The sequence below is a fragment of the Sapajus apella genome, unplaced genomic scaffold (genome assembly GCF_009761245.1).
Source record: "Sapajus apella isolate SASKATOON/1434 unplaced genomic scaffold, GSC_monkey_1.0 scaffold14, whole genome shotgun sequence".
Taxonomy (NCBI): Eukaryota; Metazoa; Chordata; class Mammalia; order Primates; family Cebidae; genus Sapajus; species Sapajus apella.
This window is the reverse complement of record NW_022436954.1, coordinates 29,919,155-29,934,379: the sequence shown is the minus strand read 5'-3', so window position 1 is coordinate 29,934,379 and position 15,225 is coordinate 29,919,155. Positions and strand designations below refer to the sequence as shown.

The following is a 15,225-nucleotide window of genomic DNA, read 5'->3' as shown; positions in this document are numbered from 1 at the left end:
TTTTGAAGAGTAATTTAAAATGTTACACATATAACACACACACACACACACACACACACACACACACACACACACACACACAGCCCAAATATGTAAAAATATATTAAACAACTGTTATTAATATGCCATAAATGAATGTCATGTAAAAGTACTCTCTGAGTAAGCTGTAAGTAGGAAATATTAGTTAGGAGATATTTCTAAATCTATGTAAAACTAAAGTGAACATATTTTTCCTGTAGCAAAATAGTCACTTCAGGTTGTTTCCTTTGTTTGCAATTTCTTTTTCAAAATGCTTTTTTTTTTTTTTTGAGATGGAGTTTCACTCATGTTACCCAGGCTGGAGTGCAATGGCGCAATCTCTGCTCACCGCAACCTCCGCCTCCTGGGTTCAGACAATTCTCCTGCCTCAGCCTCCTGAGTAGCTGGGATTACAGGCACGCACCACCATGCCCAGCTAATTTTTTTGTATTTTTATTAGAGACGGGGTTTCACCATGTTGACCAGGATGGTCTCGATCTCTTGACCTCGTGATCCACCCGCCTCGGCCTCCCAAAGTGCTGGGATTACAGGCTTGAGCCACCGCGCCCGGCCCTTCAAAATGTTTTTATAAAAAATGTTAATAAGCCTAACACTAAGAAAATTGAGGAGAAAATTAAGGCAATACTTTTGGTACTTTAGAAAATATTTTTTCTTTCTCTCAATCGTTTGAATAATCAGGACCTAGCTAGATCACTATCTTGATTCTTTGCCCTTTCAATTTGCTAGCATAATTTCAATGTGCATTATCAAAATTCAAGTAATTTTTCTGAGACTGATTTTAATTAACATAGCACCTTCTCACTGCATTAAGAAATTAAATGATGAGGCAGGAAGAACGCTTGAGGCCAGGAGTTTGAGACCAGCCTAGGCAACATAGCAAGACCCCATCTCTACACAAATAAAAAGGTTAGCTTGGCATGGTGGCACATGCTTGTAGTCCTGGCTACTTGGGAGGTTCAGGTAGGAGGATTGCTTGAGGCCAGGAGTTAGAGGCAGCAGTGAGCTATGTTCGCCCACTGAACTCCAGCCCAGGTGACAAAGAAAGACCCCATCTCTGAAAAAGAAAGAAAAATGAAATGGCAAGGATAATATCTCTCAGTGACAGGAAGGCAACATAGGATAGAAGGATAGTAGATAGTCTACTTAAATTGGAGACATAGTTGCTAAAAATTAAGACTCTACTTATGTAATATTATATGAGCCTCCACTGCTTTCAGCTAAAGGAACTAGTCTTACCATACTTAGGAATATGACTTTTAACTCTTAAAAATAAATATTATGTTAATAGAATCAATAACACTTGTTTAAAGTTTTTTATCTTCACTTGACATTAGCAGAATCATTAATTGGTTTCACAACTTTCATTCACATTTTTTCCCACAACTGCTTCACCTTCTGTGATGAGCAGTTCTAAACATGGAAGAGTATAGGCCCATCAACTGGCACTCAATAATTGTTTTCTGAATGAACTGCTGTTGTCTTATAGAGTTCTAATAGTAAAAATTTGATTTTGCCTAACAAGTATCCATTTCCCTTACCTAATAGCACCACAATTTACTTTGTTGAAATACTTGTTCTTCATTACAACACGGACTAAACTTCATCACAACATGGACTAAACATTACAACAGGACTAAAATTTAGGGATCCTATTCTTCCCTAATTAAGAGAAGGGCATGTTATTCAAAACAAACCAATTGGTTTCTACCTTCTTGGAATTTGAATCTTGAGCAAGAAGACTCTCACTAACACTGGAATTACTCTGGGTCCCTGTTCATTCTCAAATAATTCTTTATTCTCTGGCTCATTGTCAATGCCTCTCCTAAATTTTCTTTTACATAAGTTAACGAGAGCCATTTCTTATTACTTAAAACCAAAGTACAGGCTGGGCGCGGTGGCCCTCGCCTGTAATCCAAGCACTTTAGGAGGCCGAGGCAGGTGAATCATGAAGTCAGGAGTTCATGACCAGCCTGACCAACATAGTGTAACCCTATCTCTACTAAAACTACAAAAATTTTCCAGGTATGGTGGCGTGCACCTGTAATCCCAGCTACTCAGAAGGCTGAAGCAGGAGAATCGCTTGAACCTGGAAGGTGGAGGTCACAGTGAGCTGAGATCGTGCCACTGCACTACAGCCCAGGCAACAAAAGCGAGACTCTGTCACCTCAGAAAACAAACAAACAAGAAGAAAAATAAAAACAAAGTCAATGCGAGACTCTGTCATCTCAAAAAACAAACAAACAACAAGAAAGAAAAAAACAAAGTATAGGCTGGGAGCAGTGGCTCACGCCTGTAATCCCAGCACTTTCGGAGGCCGAGGTGGGTGGATCACTTGAGGTCCGGAGTTTGAGACCAGTCTGGCCAACATGGTGAAACCCCGTCTCTATTAAGAACACAAAAATTAGCCAGGTGTGGTGGCAGGCACCTGTAATCTCAGCTAACTGGGAGGCTGAGGCAGGAGAATTGCTTGAACCCGGGAGGTAGAGGTTGCAGTGAGCCAATACTACATCACGGCACCCCTGCCTGGGCAATAGAGTGAGACTCCATTAGAGAGGGGAAGGGAGGGGAGAGGAGGGATGGGAAGGGGAGGGAAAGGAAAAAAGGAGAAAGAAAAAAGCTAGTCGGCCTATGTTTAAGTCTTGTTTTTGCAACTTAGTGTGACCTTAGGTAAATTATCTACCCTATTTTTAGAATGACGTTTATAATAGTATTTCACTCATAGGGTTGCTGTGAGGATAAAATGAATTAATATACATAAAGCACTAAAAAAATAGAGCCCATTATATAAAAATCACAATAAAATGCTTTATTATTCTTTAACTGATAAAAGTATCAATAGTTTAGATTAACTTTTATTTAGAATAAGCATGGCCTTTTTAAAATATTCATGAAGGGCTGGGCACCGTGGCTCACGCCTGTAATCCCAGCACTTTGGGAGGCCAAGGTGGGCAGATCACAAGGTCAAGAGTTCGTGGCCAGCCTGGCCAACATGGTGAAACCCCATCTCTACTAAAAATACAAAAAATAACCAAATGTGGTAGTGCATGCCTGTAATCTCAGCTACTGGGGAGGCTGAAGTAGGAGAATCACTTGAATCCAGGAGGCAGAGGTTGCTGCGAGCGGAGATCATGCCACTGCACTCTAGCCTGGGCGACAGAGCAAGACTCTGTCACACACACATACAAAATACACACACACACACACACACACACACACACACACACACACACACACACGAAGAACACACATTAAAAGTTGTACCTAACTATATTATCTTGGCAAGTCTGATGGTAGTCTGAACTTTTTCAAAGCTATTTTTTAATGATTTTAAACATGATAATATTATTGGTAATGATTATATTAGTTGAAAGTTTCTCATGTACATCATCAGGCTTTTCACTGCTTATTTGATTTAATTGTGCAGCAGTTATAACTGCAAACAAGTTGATAAATGTACTTAGTTCTGGAGAGCTTATGTCTACCTGGGTAGTTACTATTATCAGTAATGGTGAACAATAAAGAACCATATGCCTTTCTTCTAAAATATCCCTTAATTTCTGAGTGAGAGAATTATATTAGCTCTCAACAGATGTGTAGAAATCGAACACAATGTCACTGAAAACTGGGTTAATGGCATTTTTCAATTCAAGAAAGTTTTACTTTTTAATTCAATATTTATGTAGCCTTCATGAGAATACTGTCTACTACATAACATATGATCCCACAAAAGCTTTTTTAACCTTTCAGCTAAAAAGTGAGGAATAAAATAAGTAGTCAGTGCCTACAAAGGTTAATAATTCTGCTAACTAAAACTGTAGCAAAGATCAAAGAGATTTCATGCATAGAGCTTTATACACATTAGAGTAATTTCTGATATACTCTATTCCAATATCCTTTGTTTGCAGTCAAAATTGAATTCAATGACAATTGCAGTTTCATTGCATTTGTCTGCATGATATAATTCTGACTTTCAAACACATCAGCCTATTCAATGGCCATGATATATACCATTAAGGCTTCTAAATCACATGGACACCTATAGCTAATTAGCCCACATATGCCTATGTGAACCTAGTTTACTACCCTGATTTAGTTTTGAAAATTAGATGAAGTTTGCCACTAATTTCATGACTATCAACAAATAGCTTAAATTATTTGAAAAGCGACAAAAAGTAATTGGTAATAACACCGTAGAGATGTATTAATATTTTAAAGAATACAAATAAATTGATTTTTACTATTATTAAAACTTTAATGTATTATAAAGCTATTTTATTGAGATGATTAAGAAATAGTTAAGTACATATTGTTTGGATCTTTTTATCTGCATGAATTGACAGCAATTATTTTTCTTTTACACTTTTACTATCAAATGCAAAGACTCAGTCTACAAAAAAATGTCAGCATTCACTGTTTTCTAAACACATGTAGCACCTCATTTAAAACTAATCTATGAAAGTCAAGATTAGATGAAAAATAGCACATCCATAATTATATTTATGTGTATAGTCTAAAAGCTTACTTTAAAGCCTGAGGCATTTAAAATGGGAATAATGTAAACATATTTACATACAACTTTTTAGAAATATATTTACCTATTAAAGGCACAGCTTCACATTACCTCCTTTTTCTATTTACTTAAGGAGACTGATTTGAAAACTTCTGGAGATAAAATTACTTTCCCTTAAAATGATCAAGTTTGTTAAGAGTAAATTTTAGAGGAAAAGATAACAATCAAAAAATAAATTTAACACATTCACTTCCAATTTTGCAACTAACCTTCTAATTTTTTCAGTATGAATCCAAACCAAATCAATGGAGTTATAAAACTCAATTTGCAAAGAGTTTTATAACTCCATAAGAAAGGTAAGAGTATTTTTCTTAAGATACTCTTACCGGCCGGGCGCGGTGGCTCAAGCCTGTAATCCCAGCACTTTGGGAGGCCGAGGCGGGTGGATCACGAGGTCAAGAGATCGAGACCATCCTGGTCAACATGGTGAAACCCCGTCTCTACTAAAAATACAAAAAAAAATTAGCTGGGCATGGTGGTGCATGCCTGTAATCCCGGCTACTCAGGAGGCTGAGGCAGGAGAATTGCCTGAACCCAGGGGGCGGAGGTTGCGGTGAGCCGAGATCGTGCCATTGCACTCTAGCCTGGGTAACATGAGTGAAACTCCGTTTCAAAAAAAAAAGATACTCTTACCTTTTTAGTTGCAAATATAAGGCATACATTACTTTAAAACCTAAAGTCATGCTACTAATATATGTGGACAGATATACATAACATTTATAATCATGCAGTTACTTCCAGATAAGTCTTCGGTTTAAAAATATTCTACTCTGAAAGAAAGTATGTGGTTATTCCTAATCCTATCAAAACCTTCAATATTAAAATGCCTTTAATTTCATAAAGAAAAAAATCTTTCTTATAAGTATTTTATTTGGAGGAAAATGATACATGAAGAGAAATACAATTCGACAGTGGTTTGACACATTTACTTTCTTCATTAAACTGTATTAGCTGCTCAGCTATACAACACAGACACCTATAAATTCAATTAATACCCAACATGGTCACATATATAGTAAACTGAACACAGCAGGAATGATTTGTATCAATGACCAGATTACAATGATGGTAAATGTAGTGTTCTAAGGTTTCTCTCTAACACGTTTTTATTGCATTCTCTTACTGGTAATTACTGTGATTTCTTTCAAAGGAGAGGTACTTTTGGGATGGAAAAAATCATTTGATTGGTGATTATGTTAATTTACCTCAGAACATATCACCACCTCTAAAAATCAGTTTACTGAATTACAGAAGACAGAAACTTATTAGTAGTTAAGGACTCACCTATAGGAGCTCATAAACTTTAAATTTTCTTTTTTTTTTTTTTTTTTTGAGACAGAGTCGCGCTCTATGGCCAGGCTGGAGTGCAGTGACACGATCCTGGTTCATTGCAACTTCCGTTTTCCCGTTTCAAGCAATTCTCCTGCCTCAGCCTCTCGAATAGCTGGGACTATAGGCACACACCACCACGCCCAGCTAATTTTTCGTACTTTTAGTAGAGACGGGGTTTCACCATGTTGGCCAGGATGGTCTTGATCTCGACCTCATGATCCGCCTGCCTCGGCTTCCCAAAGTGCTGGATTATAGGCATGAGCCACTGTACCCGGCCTAAATTTTCTTAATACTATTTTTCAAGTTACTTATTTTAGGACACTAACTTTATCTATTGCTCCCCAAAGTCCTGTCTTCACTCTAGTGGCTAACCTATTTCCTGACCACAGAGCTTGGAATAAAATAAGATTAACTGAATTACTGAATACAGTACAGCACTTTGAACAAAGAACAAGTCAGCTGGGCATAGTGGTTCACGGCCTGTAATCCCAGCACTTTAGGAGGCTGAGGCAGGTGGATCACAAGGTCAGGATATCAAGACCATCCTGGCCAACATGGTGAAACCCTGTCTCCACTAAAATACAAAAAATTAGCTGGACATGGTAGTGCACACCTGTAGTCCCAGCTACTGGGGAGGTTGAGGCAGGGGAATCACTTGAACCTAGGAGGCAGAGATTGCAGTGAGCCGAGATCCCACCACTGAATTGCAGCCTATCTACAGAGTGAGACTCGGCCTCAAAAAAAAGAACAAATCATCTAAATTATATAATAATAATGTAACAAGAATAACGTAAAATTAATACATGCAAGAATGCTTAGAAAAAGGAATACTTCTAACATTTAAATCCAAAATATAAATGTTCTGCAAGAAATATAAATTATTAAATATATGTATCAATATATAAAACTTTTTAAATTACTGATGCAATGCTTTGAACTGTCAGAAAAAAATTATGACTATAACTTAAATATCATTTTAGTTGGTATAAATGTTGTAATTCACAATAACAAAAAGCTTAGAAGTTACTAAAAACTAGAATAAGTATATACATGTTTCCATGTTTTTTTAAAGATTCTAAATATCTGTTTGATGAAATTTTAAAGTGGAATACAAAAACACATTTTATGTTGCCTTTGATCTTTAACTTGTAGCCTTATCTCCCAGGTCAAAGGGTACATTATTCAATTTCACTATATTTTGTGTAAAACCACTGTAGCGTTGAAGATGACTTTCAGTACAAATGTCATGGTACTTAAAGCTAAACCAGAATCTAGTTTTTCAGCTTCTTAATTAAAATTATGGTTTAAAATAGTCTGACAATATTATTTTTATTCTTTCCAGTTGAACAGCGACAGAATTTTCACATCTTTTATTCAATCAAGCTTAGCAATCTCTCTATGGTTCTTTTATTTTCTAACACACCAAACAATTTCGAGAAGCAAAATACTTTATGTTTTTGTATGTAATGTCAGAAGGAGTGACAGTTCATTTCTTCCTTCTCATATATATAATATATATGCCTTACTCAACAATTAATTTTACTTGCTTTATAGTCTGCTCCAAAGAATGAAGACTGAATAGCATAACCCCACCCAAAAAGCCCTTTGACAATTTAAGAGGATATGGAGAATTTTGCTCAACCAAAAACACAGAAAAAAAAAAATCCTTCTGAATAAAATAGGGCTAAAAGGGAAAAATATCAAAGTAAATATTCCATAAAATGTTATGCTGTAAAAAACAAAAACATTAGTTTTTTAATAGACTATAAAAGAGGAATGCACAGCAAATAAATACTTGTTGAATAATATAGGATCAATACCATATCCCAAGTGTAGACTGACATTATATCCCAAATACTACTTTGTATATTTCAATTTTTCAGGCTATAATTAATAATTACACGTTTGCACAAATATCTAGAAAAGATACCATTAAAATAAGAGATTTTAGAGTTTTATTGTTTGTGTTTACTATAAAACCCTAACAATAATTTGGGAACTGTGTAAAATTTATTTTAAATATACAGGTTGAATATCCCTAATCAGAAATGCTGAGACCAGAAGCATCTCATATTTAGAATATTTTTGGATTTTAGAATATTTGCATTATACCTACAGGTTGAGCATCTCAAATGCAAAAATCCGAAGTCCAAAATACTCCAATGAGCATTTTCTTTGAGCGTCATGTTGATGCTCAAAAGGTTTCCAATTTTGAAGCATTTCAAATTTTGAGTTTTCAGATTTGGGATGCTTAACCTATATAAATACTACGTAATCTCAAAATTCGTAAAATAATTCATTTACACAACATGTGAAATTGCAAATATCACATTTAATGTTACTGGGGACAATAATATCCAGTTTCAACTATTAATTTTTTCACTATAAATGTCACATTTATTCACAAAATACTAATTCCCCTAAGTACTAATCCAGATGAGGAAAAAATAAGCTTTGTAATTTCCTTACCATTTCACTCACTTTCTTCTGTAAAGAGTATTTAGAAACCTTCAAAAGTAAGGGGGAAAATTTCATTAAAATACTTTATCCACAACAAATTCCTCTGACATCAAAATTACATGCTATAAAATGTGGCATTTATCTTCTATATACCATTCTTGATTTATTCAACACATATTTATGGCACCTACTATATGCTAGATACTTTCCTAGACTCCTGGAATGTAGCAGTGAACAAAACAAAGTCTCTGCCCTTAAGAAACTTACTTTGTAGTGGGGGTAGTGATAGACAAACAAATATAAGTAAAATGTATGCATGTTAGAGAGTGATAACCACTAAGACAAAAATAAACTGAGAGATAGAAAGAGCAGTCTAGGAGAGTTTGTTACTTCATATTGCTCTTTATTGAAGAAAAGTTTTTAAAAAACAAGAATAACAACTGTTTTAAACAAACAACCTCACAATCCGCAGACAATAGTCATTAACACATTGGTACTACCAGTTTTTGTTTGTTAATTTTTAAGACAGGGTCACACTCTGTTCACTCAGGCTGGAGTGCACTGGCATGATCACAGCTCACTATAGCCTCAACCTCCTGAGCTCAAGCAATCATCCTGCTGCCTCAGCCTCCTAAGTAGCTGGGGACTATAGGAGCATGCCACCACACCTGGCTAATTTTTAACATTTTTGGTAGAGACAGGGCCCAACTATGTTGCCCAAGCTGACCTTGAACTCCTGGGCTCAAGAGATCCTCCAGCCTTGCCCTCCCAAAGTGCTGAGATTACAGGTGTAAGCCACCATGCCCCACTCTGTCAGTTTTTTAAAAACATGCATTTATACTTTAAAAGAGAGTCAGTGGAAAGTGATAATAAATGTCTGTTTTGTAACCTGCTTTATGTAATATATAATAAATACCTTTCTGTGACTAATGTACAATATAACTTTTTAATGGCTATGTAGTATTCCATTTTTTAACTTTACCATAGTTTACCTAATCACTCATGTTTATAGGTTTACTGAGTTGAGTTTGTTACTATTATGAAACATTCTGAAAGAAACATGCTTGTATCTAGACTTCTGTATTCTTTTTATTAGGATAAGTTCCAAGAAGCAGAATTTCTAAGATTTGTTACTTTTTATAGGCTTTTAAAGACTGTTATATAAGCCAGCACAGTGGCTTATGTCTGTAATTCCAGCATGTTAGGAGGCTGAGCTGGGTGGATTGCTTGAGCCCAGGAGTTCAAAACCAACTGGGACAACGTGGTGAAAGCCTAAAAACAAACAAAACTTAGCTGAGCATGATGGTGTGTGCCTGTAATCCCAACTACTTGGGAGGCTAAGGCCAGGATAATTGCTTGAGCCTGGGAGGCGGAGGTTGCAGTGAACTGAGACTATGCCACTGCCCTCCAGCCTGAGCAAAAGAGTGAGGCTCTCAAAAAAAAAAAAAAAAAAAAAAAAATTGTTACATAGTCCTCCATGGTAGTTGACCAAGTTAAGCACCAACCAGCCATGTATGAGTGCTCATTTTCTTAAATCCTACTGTTTTTTAAATTTTAAGCAAAAGTACAACAGCTACTACATATTTCCTGTGAAATAAATTTTTTAGCCTACTGCCATGAATGAACTGATTATTTTGTTTTAATGAATGGGTTTCTATATGATCCACTTCTTCCGTAAATATTGAATGCGTTGATATAGATGTTGTTGGTACAATACTGCACCAAAAAAAAAAAAAAACACATTGCCCAGCTTAAATTCTAGGCAAAACAATAAGCAATATAAGTTAAAATATATGGTATATTTGATATTGATAGGTGTTAAAGAAAAATAATAAATCAGGGAAGAAGGTTACATAGGACAGTCAGGAAACTCCTTTCTGAGATAGCAAATTCTGAGTAAAGACTTGGATAGAAGTAGGAAAGAATATTTCAGCAAATTCCCTAATGTAGGATAAGGCCTAGTGTGTTCAAAGAACGGCAACGAAGTCCATGTGGCTGAAAGGGAGTAAGTAAGGAGAACAGCAGAGTTCAAAGAGGCGCAAGGGAAGGCAAGGCGACTCAAATCATTGTAGACCTTGACATGTGTGGTAGGGATTTGGCTTTTACAAGTAATGATGTGGAAAGCCACTACAGAGTTCTGAGGACAAAGCCTGACTTAGGTTTTTTTTTTTTGTTTTTTTTTTTGACGAAGTCTTGCTCTGTCACCCAGGCTGGAGTGCAGTGGTACGATCTCCGCCTCCTGAGTTCAAGTGATTCTCCTGCCTAGGCCTCCTGAGTAGCTGGGACTACAGGCGCATGCCACCATATCTAGCTAGTTTTTTGTATTTTTAGTAGAGACAGGTTTTCGCTGTGTTAGCCAGAATGGTCTCAATCTCCTGACCTTGTAATCCACCCTCCTCAGCCTCCCAAAGTGCTGGGATTAGAGGTGTGCACCGTGCCCCGCCTTGACTTAGCTTTTTAAAGACTCATTCTATTGCATTAACATTAGAAGGGAACAGAGGTTGTGGCAAGAAAACCACTTAATAAACTACTGCAATAATCCAGATGAAAGAGGATGATGAAAAAGGACTAGGGTGTTAGTAGTGGATAAAGTAAGAAGTGGTTGGATGCTTGATACACTCTGAAGGGAGAGCCAAAAATTAAAAAGTAACTGGAAAAAGAGAGTTGTCATTAACAAGGGCAGAAAAGATTAAATAAGCCAGTTTTCAGGAGGCGGGATTTTAGAAACTTAGGTTTTAAACATGTTGAGTTTGAGGTGTCTTTTAGATATTTAATCAGAGAGAGACAGCAAATAGTTAATATAGGATGGATTTGGGGTTAGGAGATACACATTTAGAAGTCATCTGTATGTAGATCCCATTTTAAAGACATGACCCTGGATGAGATCAGAGTTTTTTTTTTTTTTTTTGTTTTTTTTTTTTTTGAGATGGAGTCTCGCTTTGTTGCCCAGGCTGGAATGCAGTGGTGCAATTTTGGCTCACTGCAACCTCTGCCTCCCGGATTCAAACAATTCTCCTGCCTCAGCCTCCTGGGTAGCTAAAATTACAGGCACATGCCACCACGCCAGGATAATTCTGTACTTTTAGTAGAGATGAGGTTTCACCATGTTGGTCAGGCTAGTCTTGAACTGCTGACCTCATGATCTGCCAACCTCAGCCCCCCCAAAGTGCTAAGATTACAGGCCTAAGCCACCGTGCCCAGCCGATCAGAGTACTTTTTAAGGCATTCAGCATAAAAGCCAAGGGAAATGGTTGAGGTCATCTAGAAAAATAAGAGGGAAAAAATAAAAAGACAAAATTCAGAAGACAATATATTACTCTAATCCTGAATTTATTATCTCCTACCATTAACCAAAGATAAAACTACATCTAGAGCAAATTTACCAAATTATTTCAGGCCACCATTCTTCACACACATTATCACCACTGCATTTTACTATTTCTCAATTACAGTCTACAGCTATATTTTATCAATATCTCTAGAGCACTGCCCAACTAATAAACTCCCACATAGCTGCATTTCTGACACATAGATGAATTTGAAAATAATATAATTGGATTGACATGCAGTATTTTTATAGATGCTATATTTAATATTTTTAATCATTTAAAAATTGGTTAATATCAGATATAGGCAAACTTTTAATATCAGAACAAAACTATACTGATGCTAATGTATTAACTATAGAAGGCAATTTCAAAATAAAACACAAATGTTTTCCTATTATAGATATCCTTCACTTTATGAAAAATTATAAGCAAAGTTAACTGGAAAGCATACTGCCTTAAAGAAAATCTTATGTTCCCATTAATTTTCCATTTATTAAATTTATGTTAGTTGGGAATAAAGTTCCCCAAATACTATGTTTAAAACATTTAACCCCTTCCTCTTCTTAAACAGTTTAGCCTTAAGTCCTGTAGGTTAGGTAGAATAAGGTAGGGGGTCTGTGGGGAAGTGGTGAGGGGGTTGTGTCTAGAGCACTCCAGAACAGAATAACAGGCCTGAATGTAGGGAAGAGGATTCCCCCATGTAAGGGAGGGCTGTCTACTGTGGGGAGTCAGAAACTAAGTAAGGTGAGGAGGGTAACCCTGCAAAAGTGCAACCCAGCTGAAGGTGTCAGAATCCAAGCAGGAAAAGGAAGACATCCACATAAGGGAAGAGGGGGCAGTGGAATGGTGGACTGATTACATAACAGGGTGTTTTATAAAATGAGTCAATGTCTTAGTGATAATGAAAGTCAGATTTCTCACTGAAAGAGAAGAAAAGTATAAATACACAAAGGAAATAAACTAAAACAATCTTTGTGGTTTGGGGTTGTAATTTGCAGTAGTGCTAATTAATGGTTTTCAAAATACATAGATACAAAAATATAACTGTAAGTGTATGTGTATATGCACGTATGTATGTAAATTTAAACATATATTCCCTAGCTCTGTCCACTGAGGGGATCTGAAAATAATGACACTCCAACAGTAATAATTGTAATAGCACTCAGGTCTTGGTTTCTGTATGCCATTTTCTACTAACAGGAACCAGGGTAACATGGAGAAATGGTTTATTCTAGGACAAGATCAGGTAAAGTATAAGGTGATCCTGGTACATTTTATTTTAACTGAAAGCAGAAAAATGCTAAAAGAATGATGAAGACATGTCAAAAATACTCAGCAGCCATCTTAAATAGACTCCCACTGGCCAAACCAATAATAATTTGATAAAAATAAATGGTAGTGAAATATTTTAATCCATTGTACAAAGCAGGAAGCTATGAGTCTATATTGATATAAATAAATATATTAAAAGTTTGGTGAGAAATGTATTTACATAGTTTCAAAATGTCTCTCCATAAAATACTGTGATTACAAAGGAGAAAAGAGTAACCTTACGGTGGAGAAACTTGTCAGATATTACCTTAGTCAAATTATCAGAGTGAACATCACCAACAATAAAACAAATTGAAACCATTAACTATCTGATAGGATTCGATAAGAAGAATATGGCATTACTTCTGCAATATTCCTGACAGATATACACAAACTGAATCTAACCGTGAGGAAACACTGTATAAACAGAAACTGAGGAACATTCTACAGAATAGTGGACTGTGAGCTTCAAGAGTGTCAAAGTTATAAAAATCAACCAAAGAGTAGGAAAGAGGTTAAAGGGCTATGACAACTAAATACAAACGGGATTCTAAACTGGATCCTTTTGCTATCAAGTACTTTATTGGGACAACTGGATGAAATGAGTCCTGAACATTATAGTTATGTACCAATGTTAACTTCTTGATTTTGATTGCTGCGTTATGGCTTCACAGGAAAATGTCACTTATTGTAAGAACAATATACTATAGTAATGAGAAGACAGAGCATCAGTTTGGCAAATTATTCTCAAATCATTCAGGAAAGTAAGTTCTTTGGATTGTACTTCCAATATCTCTAAAAGTTTATGATAGTTTCAAAAGAAGAAAACTTAAGTGATTCTTAAAAACACTGTGGAATGAACTAACGTGAAATCTTTGAAAAATATACAGCCTCAATAAAAGAAGTTAATATACAGCTGAAGTTTAAAAGAAAAATAAGAAAACTGTCAGACATCAAAAGTAAGACAGGAAACCCACAGTCAGAGTTGTAAATATGCAAGCTGATGTTTTGGTAATCCAGAATCCCCTACACACAGATACAGGCTTTCATGGCAAGGTCAGGATTTTAATATCCATGTGAGCACAAAGCCAAGAAATCTATAAGTTTAGTATAGAGAAAGGACTCTAGAAGAACAGCTAACTCCAAGAAAGGAAGACTAGAAGAACTCAGCCTACCAGCACAACAAAATGTCTTTGCCTAGATCACTAGTCCAAAACCAAAAATTATTCCATGAGAAATAAAAAAACCTAAACTTGTAGTACAAAAGGGTATAAAGTCCTAATAATATACACTCCCTGCATGGTATGTACATCCTAGATGGTAAATTAAGGTAACAACCAGAAACTGTTCTGTGAAACCCGTGAGGCTCAGAACAGAAGCAAATGCAGAAGAGCTCTGTAGGAAGACTTCCACAAGTTGATCAGAAAAATACTGCCTCCACTAAAGAGGGGCTCACAATTTAAAATTTATGAACCACATTAAAAAGGAAGATTTACAATGAGGGAGCATCAGCAGGCAACCACAGCAAACAGGAAGTCTTGTACTCACCAATAATTAAAGATAACAGAAGAATCTCAAAGATATCATTAAAAATATTTTTAATGATTAGAGACATAAAAGATCAGAAATATGAGAAAAATATGATACCATAAAAAGGCAAATTTTAAAAAGCACCAAGTAGAACTATAAAAGAAAAAGGCCATTATAAAATTAAAAACTTAGAATATAAGTTATATGGCAGAGAAAACATAGTTGAAGAATTAGTGAACTAAAAGATGTATCTAAGGAAATTACATAAGATACTGCAAGCTCACAGGCATAAAGAAATAGAAAGTATATAAGGTATAGAGACATGAAGGATAGAATGAGAATATTCAAAATATATCTTCTTTGGAGTTTGAAAGGAGAAAATATAAAGACTTGGTGGGGAAGGTAATACTTGAAGTGATAATGACTTAAATTGCTCTCAAAAAATATATTAATTTTCATGTCACAAAATAACTCTTAAATTATAAAAAAGAAAACAAATATTTTAGTAATAACAAGAATGATTGTAATTCAGTTTAGGAAGGTGTAGGACTGAGAATGATTTTCAAAAGAATTTCTTAGAGCAGCAGATTTAGGTTCACAGCAAAATCCAGAGGAAGGTACAGAGATATATATATTCTTTGCCCCACACATATA

General features: G+C 35.8%; 1 protein-coding gene across 1 annotated transcript in view; it reads right to left on the bottom strand.

Annotated features, from left to right (window-relative positions):
• The window catches only part of CCDC73 (coiled-coil domain containing 73), an 86,820-nt gene extending 78,283 nt beyond the window's left edge, over positions 1 to 8,537 (bottom strand). Inside the window, exon 1 of the mRNA XM_032283652.1 lies at positions 8,411 to 8,537. Coding sequence (XP_032139543.1) covers positions 8,411 to 8,476 — 66 coding nt within the window. The 5' untranslated portion in view covers positions 8,477 to 8,537. The remainder of the gene's footprint in view (positions 1 to 8,410) is intronic.
• Positions 8,538 to 15,225: the final 6,688 nt, after the last annotated feature.